The sequence below is a fragment of the Acipenser ruthenus genome, chromosome 52 (genome assembly GCF_902713425.1).
Source record: "Acipenser ruthenus chromosome 52, fAciRut3.2 maternal haplotype, whole genome shotgun sequence".
NCBI lineage: Eukaryota > Metazoa > Chordata > Actinopteri > Acipenseriformes > Acipenseridae > Acipenser > Acipenser ruthenus.
Genome location: NC_081240.1, coordinates 5899947 through 5920564, shown reverse-complemented (window position 1 = coordinate 5920564; position 20618 = coordinate 5899947). Strand labels below are relative to the sequence as shown.

At 38.5% G+C, this 20618-nt stretch overlaps 1 protein-coding gene across 2 annotated transcripts; it reads right to left on the bottom strand.

The window, feature by feature from the left end:
* Positions 1-2212: 2212 nt before the first annotated feature.
* On the bottom strand, positions 2213-20385 carry LOC117965765 (uncharacterized). 2 transcript variants are annotated; one of them, XM_059016140.1, is made up of 6 exons: positions 17997-20385; positions 6222-6377; positions 4345-4455; positions 3251-3361; positions 2614-2724; positions 2213-2391 (listed from the first exon to the last, which is right to left on the bottom strand). In XM_059016140.1, exons 1-5 carry the CDS (start codon positions 18147-18149, stop codon positions 2632-2634), a joined length of 624 nt encoding a protein of 207 aa, XP_058872123.1. In that variant the 5' UTR covers positions 18150-20385; the 3' UTR covers positions 2213-2391; positions 2614-2631. The 2 variants fall into 2 exon arrangements, 1 of the variants encoding a protein (XP_058872123.1); XR_004661479.2 differs by lacking the exons at positions 2213-2391; positions 2614-2724; positions 3251-3361 and adding an exon at positions 16467-16542 and having other exon boundaries at positions 3394-6377.
* Between the last annotated feature and the right edge of the window lie 233 nt (positions 20386-20618).

The window sequence follows — 20618 nt, the reverse complement described above, 5'->3', positions numbered from 1 at the left end:
ATGCCAGCCGTTGCGGTCGCAGTGAGGAAGGGCCCGCTGCCTTGAACGCGAGTCCCGATCTGGACCAGCCTTGCCGACTGAAGAGGGAAATCCTGGGCACTTGAACCCAGGTCACAGCAGTCATGTTATGCTAGTGATTGAGCCACCACTCTGGGAACCGGATCAGGTGAGTTACAGCAAGACAGAGAGAGACAAGTTCCATGAGAAAGCATGGTGTAGCTTAGAGATACATGGTGAAGCATAGGGAAGCATGGAGAGACATAGGGAAGCATGGAGAGACATAGGGAAGCATGGAAAGACATGGGTAAGCATGGAACAATCAGGATGAAGGGTCATGTTACAGCACAGCACAGGTGAGAAGAGTAAAGGTTAGGGGTGCATGGCAATAAACAGAGAGTGGCACTACAATGGTTCTGTATTACACTAAGGGGAACTGGGGTGAGGCTGGTAGAATGAGACCACAGTGTGCTAACTATACCCTAAATGGCAGACAGACAGCAGCACTGCAATTGCTCTGTATTACACTGAGGGGCAATGGTAGCACAAGTATAGGGCAGCTACAATGGGGTGAGGCTGGTAGAATGGGACCACAGTGTGCTAATTATACCCTAAATGATCTTCAATGGCAGACAGACAAACAGCAGCACTGCAATGGTTCTGTATTACACTGAGGGGCAATGGTAGCACAAGTATATGGCAGCTACAATAGGGTGAGGCTGGTAGAATGGGACCACAGTGTGCTAACTATTATTATTATTATTATTATTATTATTATTATTATTATTATTATTATTATTATTATTTTATTAATGTACTTAACGTGTACATTTTTTTTGCATGATATATTTAAGTACACAATTGTATCCGAAAAGGGAAAAGTTTAGAGTTAGGGTTATGTTTACAGCATGCAAAAAAAACTTACATATTAAGTACATTGTAACTATGCATAATAGCATTGTAATTATGTGTAAGTGCACATGTATTTGCTAAGTAACTACACAGTAATTAGAGACAATGTAGTGGTACCAAAAATAGTGACTGAAAAATTAAACAATGTAAACTCAAATCAAACAATATTTATATTTTCTGTGTCTCATATCTGGGAAAATGTGAGATATTTTACTTAATTGAATATGCTTTTTCCCCCTTTTTGCAAAGACAATATATGAGATTGACTGATATGCTATAGCAACTATGACATCATTATTCTTCTGAAGCCCTTTTTAAATGTCAAATACAGGTAGATGTCCTTTTCCCACACATGCACTGTTTAATTATTACTGCGTGGTTATGAATTCCTTAAGAGTTGTAATAATATTTCTCAACATATCTTTTTACCAATGCATGGCAATCAGGATTCTTCAGCATGGCCAAAAGTTTTGCATCACCCTATAGAATGAACTCATTTTGCTTCATAAAGTCGAATGAAACCTGCTGAATAATGTTATGATAACAAATTGAATTGCATACCGCTTTGTAGTTTTCCAAATACTTAACAAAAAACTGACAATAATTAAAATACTGTACTACTATTATGGCTTCCGGTGAAGACGGTTGAAGATAGATCCAAGTTCGTTGTTCGTTGTTTGAATTACAAAAAGTGAACAACGAACCAGTTTGTTTTTCGTTGTTCCTTTTTCAACTTTTGAAAAACAAAAAACAAACTGGTTCTGTTTTTGTTTTTCAGCTTTTGAATGAAGAAACATGAATAATGTGCCAGTTTGTTATTCAGGGGACTCTGGTGGCACTGGACCCTCCTTCTCCGGCGGCGCGGGTCAGTCTCTCATGGGCAGCGTGGGACACTCTCTCGCTGGTGACTGGGGAGCAGAGATATCTGGCGGTAGCTACGGGCTCTCTGGTGGCGTTTGTGGGCTCGCTCTCTGGGGTGGCACATGACACTGTCTTGCTGGCTACTGAGGGGTGGCGGTCTCTGCACAGCACCTGTGGAGGGAGAATACTGCTGACAGAGAACCCGCAGCTGCCGCCAGAGATCTCCACCCCTCAGCAGCCAATGAGAGAGTGTCCTGCACAGCCCCAGAGAGCTTTTGAATGAGAAGACATGAATAAGGTGCTAGTTTGTTATTCAGCTTTTGAAAAACGAAAAACAAACTGGTCCTTTTTTCGTTTTTCAGCTTTTGAATAAGGACACATGAACAAGGTACCAGTTTGTTATTCAGCTTTTTATACATCCCATTGGCTATGCAAACTTTTGACTACGACTGTATATACAAACATTTCTTCAAAAATGAGAGCATCTGCAATCTTGATACATTAAACATTAAATCGTATCACAGATTGTATTTAATCATTATTTGGTTTTCTGTCCAAGATTAAGACAATGCAATGCATATCTCCAAACAAATCCAGTTGAAGAGCCTGTGAAGCAGTGATCTGTAAAATGAATACATGCACACATTAATTCATATTGAGGTAGATACTTTATATAGGTTTGCTACGCCTGCAATACAGTAATCTTGGTAGGAGGCATGTTTAAATAAGGATTACATTAGGATACTGTAGGTTTAGGGGCATGTTCAATTAACACGCCCCTAATTCTCTATTCTATGGTGACACAGTACAAAAGGGAGCCAATAATTGAAACTGTATACAAACCATTCTCTATTGTTGCTGTCACTTGTCCCCCTTGATAATTAAGGGTAGAGTGGTGTATATCTCCAGCACAGTCAGATTGATAAGAAGGCCTTTTATCACAGCAGTCATGAACTGGTAAAAACAAATACATATGAAGGTATTCACTAGGGGTGTGCCTAAACCCGAATGCAGATTCCAGAAATGCCAGGGAAAGTGTTTCTTTATGTCAGTCTTTAAGTGCATCTATTGTTAGGGGAGACTCCTGGCTAACACTGTACATGAAGTGTCTCTAATTACTGTGTATTTACATAGTAGTTACTTAGTAAATACATGGGTACTTACACATAATTACAATGTTATTATGCATAGTTACAATGTACTTAATGTGTAAATCTTTTTGCATGATATAACCCTAATCCTAACCTCTACCCTTACCCTAACCCAAGCCTTAACTCTAAAACTAACCCTAACACTTTTCTGATACAATTGTGTACTTACATATATCGTCCAAGACATTTTACACATTAAATATATTGTAACTCTGAATAATAACACTGCAATTATGTGTAAGTACACATGTATTTACTAAGTAACCACTATGTAAATACATAGTAATTAAAGACACTTAATATAAAATGTGACTGAAGCTTCCACTTACACTTAGCTGATCCTCATTGCTGTATGAATTCCAAAAGAACATATCCACACAATACAAAACTATTCCGATCCCAGCAGAAAGAGAACTTCCTAGGCTCATTTTTAAACAGACCTGAGCAAAGAGGAAATAACATATTACTGTGACATTATTTTTATAGGAAAGTCCTACAACTGACCCAGACCTTTTTTGAAACAATTAAATGTGTTTGTTAACAGCACACTGATCAGAACATTATGAAGGACTGCCGTCCCATTAATACGGATAAGTAGTCAGTCAACTAGCAAGTATTATACTTAATGGATAAGTAGTTAAATCAATACTGAGACATGAATACGCTTGATATACATATTAGTATATTAGATTAGTGCACTGGTTTGATTTTTGAGTAGTGCCATTGTTAATATAATACTGGAGTGGAGTTATCTTTCTTGTATCTGTATACAGGTGTGCAGATTGTATTTTCATATGCCTCTGGGCTGCCGAGACTGTAATAATGCTTTTTAATCATTTCACTTTTGAAACACAGGCCCTCAGAGGTTTAAGTCATGAGGCACGTGAAACATAGGCCCTCAGAGGTTGAAGTGTGAAATTTCTTGCTGTGCCACCACTATTCATACCTAATAATCCACTTACCCATAATATTTTTGGATACTTTTCTACTGCAGCAGATAGAGATCCACACACCAAAAACTGCCAAGAAGAATACATGTATTTGTTCTATAATATTTTATTATGTATACAAATACAAGTAAAAATTTAGCTCACACACAAGCACTAATGTAGAAGTCAGCAGGAATTGTCCTGGCTGATTGTATTCTCTAACCTAAACATGATATTTTCAAACTCGAAATATACTTCATATGTACACATGTACACATGTGTTAAATCTGTAAAATACTACTACTAAGACTACTACTACTACTACTACTACTAATAATAATAATAATAATAGAGCATATCATTGAAAATAAGTTGCAGAGACTTAGAAAATGCATTAAAAAGTATTTAGAAGATATGGAAATTGTAATGGTCAAATTATAAATGCATTTGACAGCGATATTATGGACATATTTAGAAATAAGAATTGTATTTACCAAGAAACCAGTCAAAAAGGGTAATTTGATAATGATAACAAGTGAAGGAGGACACATCGCCAGAACGATGCCAAGTCCAATGGTTACCAACCCAATCATGATCTGAGCAGCCTTGAAGAGAAAGAACAAGCAATGCAATGAAGGGATGGAGACAGAGTACCAATGCTGAACCAGAAGGTAACCTGCTCTCCTGAGGGTCCCTGACATTAGAGACGTTCAATAAAACTCACAATAGCATATCATGTGATCCACTGAACCTATATGACTGTTTGAGAGCTGTGTGCAACTATTCAGCAACAGGGAAATCAGAAAGATCTCAGTGACTTCACAAGGGGCAACCAGCTCTTCCCTCAACACAGAGGCTGATTGACCAACTGATTAAAGTGTAGGGTGAAAATGTATTGGAAATATCATATGCAAGTAAAATGTATTGGGAATGTTAAACCAGTTTGCTGAAGTAGAACATGTTTAAAATGATTGAAGAGATAAGGCATGTGTGGAAATGTATGGAATGAAAGATGGTAAACAATTAACCACGGTAACCTTCTAAAGAGATTGATTAGTGGTTGGTTGCACTTGAATGAAGTAACAGCTAAAGGGCCTAATTCTACTGATAATTAGTAAGATAACAGAAACAGACTGTAGTCACGTATGTCCTAAGCCCATATGGTATAAATACCGGGCATGGAGGCAACACAGACAGAGAAGCTTCCAATACCTCCAGGATCATCGTGGACCACCGTGAATCGGTCTGAGGGCTCTCTCCAAGGGTTCAGGTAATCTGATCAATTGCCTCTCTGTTAATACTAGTGGCACGTATTGTATCTAAACAATAATGTTCAATGTAGAATGTAATGTGGGTATTTGGAAAAAATACATGGCAAACATTGTTAAAATTTGAAAATGATCTGGTCTCATCCTTATAGCAAAACAATGTAGTTAATTCCATGTTTACATTAATGCATAAACCTTACACTGGTGACTCTGACGTACCTTACAAAAGAATACCTTTTATTATATAAATATCTAACTTTAGAGAAATCAGAGTTCCATAGATCAGAACATGCTGAACACTCCCTCTAAACCCAAGAGTTACATAGATCAGAACGTGCTGAACACTCCCTCTAAACCCAGTCAAGAGTTACATAGATCAGAACCGTGCTGAACACTCCCTCTAAACCCAAGAGTTACATAGATCAGAACGTGCTGAACACTCCCTCTAAATCCAGTCAAGAGTTACATAGATCAGAACGTGCTGAACACTCCCTCTAAACCCAAGTTACATAGATCAGAACCATGCTGAACACTCCCTCTAAACCCATATAGTTAATACTGAATCCTAGCACTGCATTTATTGAGTAGATATGCAGAAGAACATATATTCCTTTTGCCATTACAGTCCGAAAGGTTTTTTGTGAATTTACCACAGTACCACAGATGTCAAACCAGATGTAATGACATTAAAGTCTTAAAGAGTTACATAGTAGTTACTTAGTAAATACACGTGTACTTGTAATGACAATGTTATTATGCATAGTTACAATTTACTTAATGTGTAAATATTTTTGCATAATATAACACTAACTCTAATCTTAACCCTAACCCTACTAACCCTAACACACAGAGAGGCAGAATCACTTTGATCCTTTAAGACCCGACCAAGAACTAGATAAGCTTAGATGCGCAGAATGACCTCCTCTTGTTCATAAATGTTCTTTATTTTTACAGTATGTTCTTATATTGAACCATGATCAGAGACTCAGCATGACCAGGATTTCAAGGAGTCAGCTCCTAACCCTATACACCAAGTCTGAATGGGAGCCAATGAGGACCCTCTAGACCATTTTAACATAATTTAAAAACAGTGTGCATCTTACACCCAAGGCTGCTGACTCCCTATTTAGAAATGTCCCCAATGGTGCTGGTTTCTTTGGAATCAAACAAGCTGGTTCATATCGTTTCAGTATGTTCTCAGAATCTTCTTCATCCTGGGTGGCAATAACGATGCTGCTGTCCATGGAACTCGCTATGATCTGAGAAAAGAGAACCCATTTTATTCTATTGTTATTTCATGAGCTCTCTGTTAATTCAGGTATCATGAAAAGTGAGGTGCATTTTTTTCTTTTACTCGTCTCATTATAGAAACCCACTTTGCTCAGTCCCCTGGCTAGAGACTTTATATTAAGGGCCTCATTTATGAAAGGGCTCTAAATTTGGAGTTAGCGCGCATGTAAAGTAGTGAGCCTAACATGCGTGATAAATCTAAATTTACTGCCCGATTTATTATCAGAGAACGCATTAATTTACGTGCACAGAAATTGGCTAATTTACATTCCATACCGTGCACGCTACATGTATAGTGCATGATAATGTCCATGACTACCTTCATATAAAAAGCCCCAGCAGTCCAGGTGTATCTTTTGGTTAGTAGCGAAAGGTGGAGGTGGCTTACATTGACCGAAAATGAGCGATCAACAGACACAGCACTCAGCAGGGGACAGGCAGAGGTAAAGTAATGTGAAACTGCACTCCTCACGTTTTCATTTTAACATGCATTCGTTGTCTGATGTAAAAAAAAAAAGAAAGAAAAAAGCCCTTTTCCTTTCTCCTTAATGCCCATTAGTTTCTAAAATTGCATTGATGTACTGTATCATTTTGGAATTATTTTTTAAAACAACCCACCTCTTTAATACAACATGTGCAGTCTGCATTGTATGAGTGACATTCCCATTAAGCCAATCACAGCTCACATAGGTAGTAAAATAGCCAAGCAAATGACGCACAGGATCTGTTTCCTCACGCAAACGTGTAACATCTTTCTTTATACAAATATAAAAAGGTCTTGTATTTGTGGGATTTGAAACTATAACCTTCAGTTTGCAAGCATGTTGTGTTACTGTCAGTGCTACATGATTAATTGAGAAAACAAGCAGTATTTTGAAGGATGAAGTCAGCTAGCTGAGAATTCTCGGCTTATTTTTTACATTTTGGAGATTTCAAGTCTCTCTTCATCATCATCATCATCATCATCATCATCATCATCATTCTGAGATACTGACTTGATCTCTGAAAAATGTTTGGTTTCCTGTCAGTGTAAAGCTCATTGTTGTCCCTATTGGTGCAAGGAAGTACAGTTCCTCTTGATACTGGTTGATGAGAGTAACTCTATTTGTGGTCCCCACTCAACAAAAAGGAAAGTTAATTTCTGACAATTAGCTACATGCTGAAGGATATAGCCTATATATTTGGTAAAATAAATAAATACATCAATACATATTGAAATAAATGAATACATAAATCAGTACATCAGTACATTTCTTTCTTTATCTATCTTGATATTTATTTATTTATTTTTCAGATATAAACACTGTCATTTAATATTGTATGAAACGAAAATAAATATTCAAAAGTTCTTGTTGAATTGTATATTAGTGAAAATTTTTGTACATAAAGGTCGTCATGCTTTCAAATATTTTTACTTTCAAATTAAAAAATGTATTAACGACCTGGACAATTGCTTTGTTGCAGGACTTGTTGTTTGTTCAGTTTGTCTCGTCTGTCTTTTATATGTTACATGTATTGTAAGGGAACGGGTCACACTGTTACTTAGCATGGGAAGGGGGAGTGAGTGAATGAGTAGGGAGAATGTGTGCTGCTGTTTTTGGGGGTTGCAGAGCATGGATGTGACTGGTTGATGAGCTGGACAGTGTCAGGGAAACAACGGGAGTTAATATACTGGAGACAGTGCAGCGCTGAACTTGAATGAGAAACTGTGGGTGCGACTGAGCAAGTGAGCAACCGAAGAAAATATGCAGTGCAAGTGCCAAGACTAAGATGAAGGGTTATCATTTTGGTGCCGTGAATTCCGGCCCCTGACAGGAATTCTCTGTACTTTCAAATAAAACAAACATTTTGAGAATCTAACACGTCTCCCTGAGTATTACTTCCTAAACATGAAAATGTTACAATATACTAAATGAACGAATCAAGCTTATTATGATAGTTTGCAAAATCAGATGAAAGCTTTCAATACAATCGGGATAATACATAATCATTATTTACAAAATCCTATTTGTCTCATTACTTGTTAAAAACTGTAACTTTACTGCTATACTACTTGCAAATGTTGTGAAATGGAAAGACAAACTTTGTGGCGTGAAAGCTAGGGCCTCTGCATTGCAAGCTGTATTGGAAACATGTCTTGGGTTTGATTCCCACACAAGGTTTATATTGCAAACTTAAAAAAAAATAAAATAAATGTATTTTATTTATGTGTAACAAACACATTTTTAATGTGAACATTTTTTAGTTGATATGAATGACACTTTCATTGAACATACATGCTTTTGCACACATAACTTTAACATGCGTGTGTATATATATATATATATGTCACACGGGGTGACAAATGGGGCTGCAGCAATGGACCTGGAGGGGCTCAACGAGGGATCTGCTGAGGAACTTGGGGCATTGTTACAGGGGGAAGGGCTCTCTATACAGGAACAGGCTGAAGTTCAAACCCTACTGGTAAAGCGGAGAGATGAGTTTGCGGCCCATGAGAATGATTATTGGAGAACTGGGATTGTACAGCACCAAATACCCACAGGTGAGGCTCCCCCTATACGAGAGCGCTATAGCCCTATACCACCCACCCTTCACCGTGAGATGCGGTCTCTATTGCGGAGAATGCTTGATACCGGAGTAATTAAGGAAAGTAGTAGTTCATGGGCTGCCCTTGTGGTGCTGGTTCAGAAAAAAAGTGGAGCTTTGAGATTTTGTGTGGATTATCGCAAGTTAAACGCCATCACACATAAGAATGCCTATCCTCTCCCTAGGATAAAGGAAGCTTTAACCAGCCTCACCTGTGCCCAGTGGTACTCTACTTTAGATTTGGCTAGTGGGTATTGGCAGGTGGAGGTGGACCCCCAAGACAAAGAAAAAACTGCTTTTAGTACGCCTATGGGGTTAAACGAGTTTGAACATATGCCATTTGGGCTATGTAATGCCCCGGCGACCTTTCAAAGGTTGATGCAGCACTGCCTGGGGGGTCTAGTTTCGGAATCTTTGCTTGTCTACGTTGATGATATCATTGTGTTCTCCAGGGATTTCGAGACCCACTTGCAAAATCTGGAAGAGGTGTTCAAGAAGTTGCAGCATTAAGGCCTCAAATTGAGACCAGAGATGTGTAAGCTGTTCCAAAAAGAGGTAAAGTTTCTGGGGCATGGAGGATTGGGTGCAGTGCTGTCGCAAGTTCAAGGAGGTGTAATTGTGTGTAATTGCGTATGCCAGCCGCAGTTTACATCCTGTAGAGAAAAACGATGCTAATTACAGCTCTTAAGTTGGAGCTGTTGGCTTTAAAGTGGGTGGTTAAAGTGAGTTGGTTATATTTACTGTTAATAACCCCCTTGTATATTTACAAACAGCTAGACTTGGGGCTGTGGAACAGCGCTGGGTATCACAACTAGAAAACTTTAACTACACTATTAAGTGTCGTCCAGGATGGGTAAATGTTAATGCCGATGTGTTGTCGAGGTTGCCCTCAGGTGAACAAGATGAGCCAGACCAAGCAAGGCTCGATGTGGTTCCTGATGCGACCCACAACATGACCGGCCCTCAGACGGTGGCAACGGTGACCTTGAACAGAGATACTGAAGAATGCCAGTGGGGTTGGGATCCTAAGAAGTGGAAGGCCCTACAGGAGCGAGAGGAAGTGCTCTCTAGAGTTCGGAGGTATGTGAAGGGGGACAGTTGCCTACAGCAGAAGATCGCAAGCAAGAGGGAGCAGAGGTGGTGAAGTGGCTTAGACATTGGACCCGATTGAAGCTACAGGATGGAGTCCTGGTGCAATGTAAACAAGATCCCAAGACGGTTGAGTTGTACCAGCAAACTCTTGTCCCCCATACTCAGTGGTGACAGTTGTGGGAGGAGTACCACACCCACTGTGGACATCTAGGTGTGGACAAGACTCTTTCCATCCTGCACAGGAGCTTTTATTGACCAGGGATGGCGACCAAAGCTCTGCCATGGTTAGCTGCCTGTGAGCGCTGAGTGATGAGGAAAACTAAACCAGTAAGTAACTCCACTTGTTCCCATTGTAACTAGTGCACCATTAGAGATATTGGGCATGGACTTTCTGAATTTAAGCCGACCCACAGATTGTTATCAATATATACTGGTAGTTACAGATTTGTTTTCTAGGTTTGTTTGGGCAATTCCTACCAGAGATCAGACTGCACGGACAACTGCACAGGCTGTTTGGAATTGTGTGATTCAGCCATTTGGATGCCCAGAACGCTTCCACTCAGATCAAGGCCCTAATTTCGAGTCTACATTAATCCAGGAATTGTGCAAGTACTATGGCTGTAGCAAGAGCCAGACTACAGCTTACCATCCTCAGGGAAATGGGATGTGTGAACGATTTAATCAGACTCTGCTTGACCAGTTAGGCACCCTTGAGGTAGAGAAGCAGGCTAGGTGGGCTGAGTTCTTATCCGAGCTAATACAGGCATATAATAATGCAATACACGCATCTACCGGCTATGTACCATTTTATTTAATGTTCGGGCGGCATGCTCGATTGCCGGTTGATTTGATTACAGGCTCCCTGACTGGGCGTGAGGAGGTCACCAGAGATGAGTGGGTGCAGAAACACCATGAGCGGCTTACCTATGTTTTTGAGAAAGCAGGAGAACAGATGGGGAGGTCTTCTGAAAGAAGCAAAAAGCGGTATGACCAATCCATTAGAGATATGCCACTGTTTGCAGGGGAGTGGGTGCTAGTCCAGACAGGATGCCGGAGGGGGCGGGGTAAGCTTGTAGATAAATGGGAATCCCAACCTTATGTGATAGTGGGCCAGATAAACCCCACCATTCCAACATATAGAGTACGGCCTGAAGATGGGCCAGTTAGAGTTATCCATCAAAATCGCCTCCGAATCTGTGTCTTGCTTCTGGCTAACTTCTCTGGTAATGACCCACCAGCTAATCCCCAGTCCTCTGAAAATGATTTTTTTCCAGTTTCTTTGTGTTGGACACTTACATTTTTTATGGTGTATTTTTGTTTATTTGTTACTTTGGCTCCCAGCAAACAGAGGGAGCCCCTTTCTCATTTATTTTGTTACTTTAGCATCAAGCCAAGTGGTGGAGTCTTTATCTTGTATGTTTTACTGTTTTGTGCAATAAACCCATTGTTGTAATAACTTTTGAAAGCTGTCTCTTGCGCTCTTGCTTGGTTTGGTTTGGCAATGCTGCTCTAAGCTAGTCAGAATTTGAACCTGTGGTCGGAAGGGGATATAGTTTTAATATTGTTATTAAATTTGATCTAGGGTCCTAGTGCCCTGTAAACCACTGGTTGGCGTAGATCGGCAGACTACATTTGTTACAGTGACTACATTAGCCATTTTTTGCTAGGTTGGGGCTGGTGAGGCATCTCGCCCCCTCCCTTGTCTCATATACATATACACACACACACACATATATATATATATATATATATATATATATATATATATATATATATATATATATATATATATAGTGAAAACAGAATTGATATTTGAAACAAAAACACATTGGAAATGTGAAAAAATGACAAGTTATCAAAAGTGCCCAGCCATTTAAAGTGGAGATATCAAAAACACAAGCCAAGTTTCAAGAAATAATTGGGGCAACCTTGCCCAGCATCAAGCAAATATGTACAACTGTAAAAGCGGTGGGGGTCAAGGTTGCCCCAATTGTTTCTACTAACTTGGCTTGTGTTTTTGAATGGCTGGGCACTTTTGATAACTAGGTGTTTTATCACGTTTCCAATGTGTTTTTATTTCAGATAGAATGTACAGGATTTCTAGCTATAAATATATTATTCTCAAAAAGGAAGGGAATTCTTTGCAAAAAACTTCATTAAATGGAGGCTGTGTGGTCCAGTGTTTAAGGGCTTGTAACCAGCTTGTAACCAGGAGGTCCCCAGTTCAAATCCCACCTCAGCAACTGACTCATTGTGTGACCCTGAGCAAGTCACTTAACCTCCTTGTGCTCCGTCTTTCGGGTGAGACGTAATTGTAAGTGACTCTGCAGCTGATGCATAGTTCACACACCCTCTGTAAGTTGCCTTGGATAAAGGTGTTTGCTAAATAAACAAATAATGCATCAGTTAGGGTTGATATTAAAACAACAAAAGTAGAGAAATGCAATGTTAGGGTTTTTAACTATAAATCTGCATTCCCTCCCACCCCTTTACAAACAGTGGAAAGGGTGAAGCAACACAAGAAACCAGTGAAGATGAACAGCATACAACTCTGCAGATAACACAGGAGACTTCCATCATCATAGTCCACTAGGTTTATGAGGTCTGCTGCCATGCCAGTGTGTTGGGGAGTCGTGTATATCTGGGCACTGCTAATGCAGGTCTAGTAGGAGACAGATGCATAATAGTGGCACCAACATCACACTGTACCTCTATGAATTCCACTGCCATGACCAATGTCTAGTGTGGCAGCCACATTTCTGATGTGCGTCAGTTGGTTGGGTGGGGGGTGGGGAACTGCATGCAGGGCAACATGAGGGGAAGTGTATATGTATGGTAAATCTTGAGACACAGGTGCATGACAGAAGGACTACCAATAGGGCGAAGAATAAGAACATAAGAAGATAAGAACATAAGAAAGTTTACAAATGAGAGGAGGCCATTCAGCCCATCTTGCTCGTTTGGTTGTTAGTAGCTTATTGATCCCAAAATCTCATCAAGCAGCTTCTTGAAGGATCCCAGGGTGTCAGTTTCAACAACATTACTGGGGAGTTGGTTCCAGACCCTCACAATTCTCTGCATACGACATGCCTTTTAAATCTGGGATAATTCTGGTTGCTCTTCTTTGCACTATTTCTAGAGCAGCAATATCCTTTTTGTAGCGAGGTGATCAGAACTGAACACAATATTCTAGGTGAGGTCTTACTAATGCATTGTAAAGTTTTAACATTACTTCCCTTGATTTAAATTCAACACTTCTCACAATACATCCGAGCATCTTGTTGGACTTTTTTATAGCTTCCCCACATTGTCTAGATGAAGACATTTCTGGGTCAACATAAACTCCTAGGTCTTTTTCATAGATTCCTTCTTCAATTTCAGTATCTCCCATATGATATTTATAATGCACATTTTTATTGTCTGTGTGCAGTACTTTACACTTTTCTCTATTAAATGTAATTTGCCATGTGTCTGCCCAGTTCTGAATGCTATCTAGATCATTTTGAATGACCTTTGCTGCTGCAACAGTGTTTGTCACTCCTCCTATTTTTGTGTCATCTGCAAATTTAACAAGTTTGCTTACTATACCAGAATCTGAATCATTAATGTAGAATAGGAATAGCAGAGGACCTAATACTGATCCCTGTGGTACACCATGGTTACCTCGCTTCATTTTGAGGTTTCTCCTTAGAATCAATACTTTCTGTTTTCTACATGTTAACCACTCCCTAATCCATGTGCATGCATTTCCTTGAATCCCTACTGTGTTCAGTTTGAGAATTAATCTTTTATGCGGGACTTTGTCAAAAGCTTTCTGGAAATATAAATAAACCATGTCGTATGCTTTGCAATTATCCATTGTCAATGTTGCATCCTCAAAAAAATCAAGCAGGTTAGTTAGACATGATCTCCCTTTCCTAAAACCATGCTGACTGTCTCCCAGGATATTGTTACCATATAGGTAATTTTCCATTTTAGATCTTATTATAGTTTCTATAAGTTTACATATAACAGAAGTCAGGCTTATTGGTCTGTAGTTACCTGGTTCGGTTTTGTCTCCCTTTTTGTGGATCGGTATTACGTTTGCAATTTTCCAGTCTGTCGGTACAACCCCTGTGTCAAGAGACTGTTGCATGATCTTGGTTAGCGGTTTGTAAATAACTTCTTTCATTTTTTTGAGTACTACTGGGAGGATCTCATCCGGCCCAGGGGATTTGTTTAAGAGCTCCTAGTCCCTTTAACACTTCTGTCTCTGTTATGCTAAAGTTATTTAAAACTGGATAGGAACAGGTCGACATGTGGGGCATGTTGTCTATGTCCTCATTTGTAAAACCCTGTGAAAAGTAATCATTTAATATATTTCCTATTTTTTTCTTCATCTATGATTTTGTCATTTGTGTCTCTTAGACATTTAACCTCCTCTTTGAATGTTCTCTTGCTGTTATAATATTGGAAAAACATTTTGGAATTGGTTTTAGCCCCCTTAGCAATATTGATTTCTATCTCACTCTTGGTCTTTCTAACTTCCTTTTTGACTTGTGTTTGCAGTTCCAAGTACTCTTTCTGTGTACTTTGTTTTTGGTCCTTTTTAAACGCTCTGTAAAGTGCCTTTTTTTGCTGAATGTTTTTTTTTAATTGATCTATTAAACCATTTTGGCCATTTTGGTTTAGATTTAGATTTGTCTACCTTTGGGATGTAATTGTTTTTCGCCTCTAGTACTACATTTTTAAAAAACAGCCATCCTTTTTCTGTGGATGTTTTCTCTAGTTTACTCCAATCTACTTCTGTTAGTCTCTGTTTCATACCTTCATAGTTTGCTTTTCTAAAATTGTAAACCTTAGCTTTAATCATTACTTTTTGGGTTTTAAAAATCACTTCAAATGAGACTATGTTGTGGTCTGAGTTTGCCAATGGCTCTCCAACCTCTGTTTTAGTTATTCTGTCTTCGTTATTTGAAAAGACTAAATCAAAGCATGCCTCCCCTCTAGTCCGTGCCTTGACAAATTGCATTAGGAAGCAGTCATTTGTCATTTCCACCATTTCAATTTCGTCCGTCGTGCCCCCCATCAGGTTTTCCTATTTTATATGGGGGAAGTTGAAATCCACCATTAGTATGGCTTCTCTTTTTCTACACGCATTTCTAATGTCATTGTATAACAGATTATTTTGCTCAGCGTCTGAATTTGGCGGTCTATAGCATGCTCCTATTATTATGCCCTTTGAATTTTTGTCCATTATTCTGACTCGCATTGATTCGGCATTGTTTTCTTTGTCCAGATTTAACCCCTGGGCTTCAAGACTATTTCTTATGTATAGCGCTAACCCTCCGCCTCTTCTGTCCTGCCTGTCTTTCCTATATAGTGTGTACCCACTAATATTATATTCGTCTCCATCACTCTCAGACAACCAAGTTTCTGTAACACTATCACATCTATCTATGTGATATCTATCATATCGTAGTTACTTGTTAGTGCAGTAGCTTCAAGTTCTAACATTTTGTTTCTGAGACTTTTAGCATTAAGATAAATACATTTAATAGCTGTCTTACCTGAGTTGTTGCCTGTATGACACAATGATATTGTCACCTGCAAAAATGGAAGTGTATCAGGTACACCTATGAAACTGTGTTTACATGGGCAAGTGGAATGTACTGTGTCATGTCAGTTTGAGAGGGCAGCACCAACAACAGTGATCAACCAAGAGTTTTTCAGTGTCATACTGGATGAGCAACAGAATACAGTTTAATGGGAGGGATGGCCTCACCATCACAGTTGGGCTGTATAAGTTGTGCTGTATTCTCCAGTGTTTTAGGACTATGTTGGAAGATAGCACACACATGCGTTCTGTAAATATTCATCCTTATGCAATGCAGATGGATGTCTCTTGTGCTATCTGTTGAGAGTTGTATGTTGTTCGTCTTAACTGATGCTGGCTGTCTGTGGTTGCTTGTGTTGCCTTGCCCCGATTGTTTTATTTTTAAATTGATAATTACTGCAGAAATGGATTTATGTGAATTAATAATCTGTGAAGTTACATCCATCCATGAGGTAGCACCACAGTCGGAGTGAACAATCTCCAGATATAATCGATTTATGAAATGGAATGTTTGCACAGGAAATTGGCCACTGTTGAAATCCCAGTGTTAACCGTTAGTGTTGATTTTAGGTGTTATATTTTCACATTTGACACCACACGATGTTGTTTCATATCTAACCCAAGGTATATTTCACAGTGTTAAATAAAGTACACTAATCCAGAGTAATAATATCAACATCTGGGATTTTAGTCAGCGGTTTCTGTAATGGCGCCGTGTCTGTCCGTGCTGGAGAAGTTCCAGGTAGGCTAATATATTGTAACAAACATGACTGGACTGACTCACCATTGCCACCTGTTGGCGGATTGTGTGGTGTGCCCGGAGTCGTCCTCCAAAATATGTTAATCAGCAGCAGAAGACGCTGGGAGTGGGAAATAGGGTAAGGGAAATACTGTTGTTATTATTATAAATGTTGTGATTATTGTAAGTGCCGCTATTAGTTATTTTGCCATATCCTGTAGCTGCTGAAACCTTCCTGTGTTTTTTATGCAATATGTGAATGTCACCTTGAGAGTATACACTGAAAGAGATGTAAATTTAACTCCCATAATGTTAAATGTTTTACACTATGGAAGTGTGGAGTGTGGGGCCATATGTACATTGGAAAAGTAGATTTGACTCTTACAGAGTTGATTTAACGCTGGCCAATTTGCTGTGTGGAAGCTGCACGCTGATTGGCTGTTGAGGTTTTTTTACCCTGCACTTAAATAATACAATGCAATTATTTTTGCCGAAGCGCAGTTCAATTAATACAATATCAACACACAACACATTAAACTCGCAAAAAAATGCACACATTAGTGCGAGAGGTCTTTTGAAGTTTTTAAAAATGAGTGACATTCCTTTCATCACATTTGATCTTTTCGCAGGCATGACAGTAGAATGGCCAGAATTACAAGAAACAAAACCTCTTGAAAAAAATACAATAAAAAAGCAAGACACAAAGATTTAACAAGTCAACACTCCAGGGCTTGTGCGTTGTGTTACATTAACATAAGGCTTTGTTGGTTGAACTCAAACTACAGCTGTATGTTAATGCAACACAACACCTGCCCTGTCATGTGTTATCCCTGACTTACAAGCTGCTGTGTTGAGTGCACGTGAAAACGCCAAGAATACATTTTAGACACTCCAAAATTATATATGACGAAAACTGTAGACATTTTTTTTAACTTGGAGATATTCTCCATGTATGCATTTTCTTCCTGCTTCTGTAGCTAATTTTTAAGGTCTCAAATTTTTAAAGTCTCAACTGTGCTGCTGCTTCCTTTCTGTAAATTATGTAACCTTTCCACGGACCACCTGAAGGGCGGCCCATCAGTGGTCCACAGACCACAGATTGAAAACCACTGTCTTAGATCATTATATATTCCACCAAAAAGAAAGCATCAGAATAACTAGCTAATTATGCATTTCATTTGTTTTGATGGTTGGCACTAGTTGTTTTATGACCTGAAAATAATGGGTAACACTTTACATTAAGTGTCTCTAATTACTGTGTATTTACATAGTATATATATAGTAAATACATTTGTACTTACACATAATTACAATGCTATTATGTAGTTAACCTGTAATTGTACACAATTGTATCAGAAAAATGATAGGGTTAGGTGGTTAGAGTTAGGGGTAGGGTTAGGTTTAGGGGTAGGGATATGGTTAGACATAGGAATAGGGTTAGGCTTAGGGTTAGGGTTATATAATGCAAAGGTACATTGTAACTGCATAATAGCATTGCAATTATGTGTAAGTACACATGTATTTACTAACTTAACTTAAAACACAAACCATATTTAAAAACAGTGTGTATCTTACACCCAGAGCTGTTGGCTCCACCTTCAGACATTTCCCCAATGTTGCTGGTTTCTTTGGAACCAAACAAGCTGGTTCATATCGTTTCAGTATGTTCTGATAAACTTCTTCATCCTGGGTATCAATATCGATGCTGTTGTCCATAAAACTCGCCATGATCTGAGAAAAGAGAACCCATTTTATTATATTGTTATTTCATGATCTCTCTGTTCATTCAGGGGTCATGAAAAGTGAGGTGCATTTTTTTTACTTGTCTCATTATAGAAATCCAGTATTGCTGGTGACTTTATATTATATATCCAAAACTGTCTTAAAGGATTAAAGAATACATGTGTAAGGAATAAACAACAAATCAATTCACCCCTTTGAGTTATTTACATGACTTAAAATGTTATAGAACACCTTGCAAAGTTTACAAGAAATTAAATGTTACCTTTGTTGTGTTGTCTGTATCACAGAATTACATATATATATTTTTATTTATATAAATTTAGTGACCAATTATTATTTTTATTTATTTTCCCCCAATTCAGAATGCCCAGTTATGTTTTTTCTCCTGACAGCAGCGAGTCCCCACACAGCACAGACGTTCTGAGGGCGTGTGAGCGTCCTCTGATCTCACAAGCCTAAAGCCAGAATAGCTTTTAAGACAAGCAATCCAGAGCAGAGGTGGACGGGGCTACCAATCCCGGAGAACAGAGACCAGCCCTCTTATCCACTCTGAATGTGCTCTGTACCTGACCAGTAGGGGTTGCTGTTGAGTGATGAGGAGAAGCAATCCCTGCCAAGTTTCCCATTCCCCACCCCGGGAGCATCAGAGCCAGTTTGGCCTCTTTGCACAGACTGGTTGTGAACTGGCACCATCCAAGCTGTGTGACTCATCCTGCGCTCCCAGTGGCATCACTTTAACAGGATGAGCCACTCGGGGACCCCCTCAGAATTATATATTTAAAACATATTGCTGACCCATTTTAATTTTATAATTAAAGCAGTGTGGAGTAGTGGTTAGGGCTCTGGAATCTTGACCAGAGGATTGTGGGTTCAATCCCTGGTAGGGGACACTGCTGCTGTACCCTTGAGCAAGGTACTTTACCTAGATTGCTCCAGTAAAAATCCAACTGTATAAATGGGTAATTGAATGTAAAAATAATGTCATATCTTGTAACATTTGTAAGTCGTCCTGGATAAGGGCGTCAGCTAAGAAATAAATAATAATAATAATAATAATAATAATAATATTGTATCGAACTAGCAGTATAGTAACAACAGCTAAGTAGCATTTTATTAACACAATTTGTTAATTAAATCAATCCATTAATGCTTTGAAATTGAGTCAATGAGGTAGTTAATGAACGCATTTCTCGTTAAAAAGCTTAATTGTCACAGTTCACGTAATCACTGATTGTCTCAACGACTACATAAGGAGAACTTGTTAATTACAATGCATGTTAACGAGATCAAGAAAAATTAATGGAAGCAGAATTCATTGTTATGGAAACTACTAGCATACAGGGAGACAACTCTCCCACCAGCGAGCAGCAGCCAAATGGAAAAATAATGGGAATATCTATTTTGTGTATAATTTGTAAACTTTTTTAAAATTGTATATTTTGTCATGGAGAATGTACATATATTTACAATACTTCACAATAAAATGCTGATTTACGATTATCTGGCATGTGGGTAAAAATCAGATGGCATGGACAAAAAAAACAAAACACAAAAACTTAAACCGCACTAGTCATTTCCCCTCATTCGGGGGGATATTTTGCCACAGCTTACTATATACAGCTCTTATGATGTGCATTTTTCAATCTTTTTTTTGGTTAAAAATATTCTTTTTTTATTGCGGCAGAGGTAAGCCATCTATGTATTGTATATTGTTGGAATTTATTTTCTTATTTTGACATCTCCTTTTGTCTATTTTAGTATGTATGATCGTAGGATATAAATAAATATGTTTGAAGTGCCATTTGTGTTTACAGTTATTATACATGTATGCCATGTATGTAACACTTCATTATGTATTTATTAAGCTTTTAAAATTATGATAGAACTCTCTAACCCATACATATTTTGTTTATAGTTAATTGTTCGGAGAATTCCTCTAATCGTGTACTTTCTCTGGTACTCTTGGCTTGCCTCGTGTGGATTAGACACAGGTATTAAAAGCCAAGGACACATTGCAAATCAGCAATCACCTAAGGAAACTATTGTAATATCTAAGCTGTTTTCTATACCAAGATTTCATTATTTACAAATAATTCAAATAAAATCTACTAGCGGTCAGATGTCATATAATGTATGTATCCAAAATTCAAGCAGGCTACAGTTGCATTGATCATTTCTTGATACATATAGTAACATTACACTGGGTGCAAATAACAGTATATCATTTTAGCAATACAACAAACGTCCCATAAGGTTACAAACGGTTAAAACAAGTAAATACATCTCATTCATAACCATGAGTATAGAAAACGCTAAAATATTTTCATAACTACAAATATTGAATTATGTCGGTAGTCTGTAAGAAATTAACTCTGGTCCTGTACACTCTCTCTCTCTCTGTATTGTCAGCGTCACAGCCGCAGTCTGTTAAACTTCTGTTTCAGGTGAGTTGAC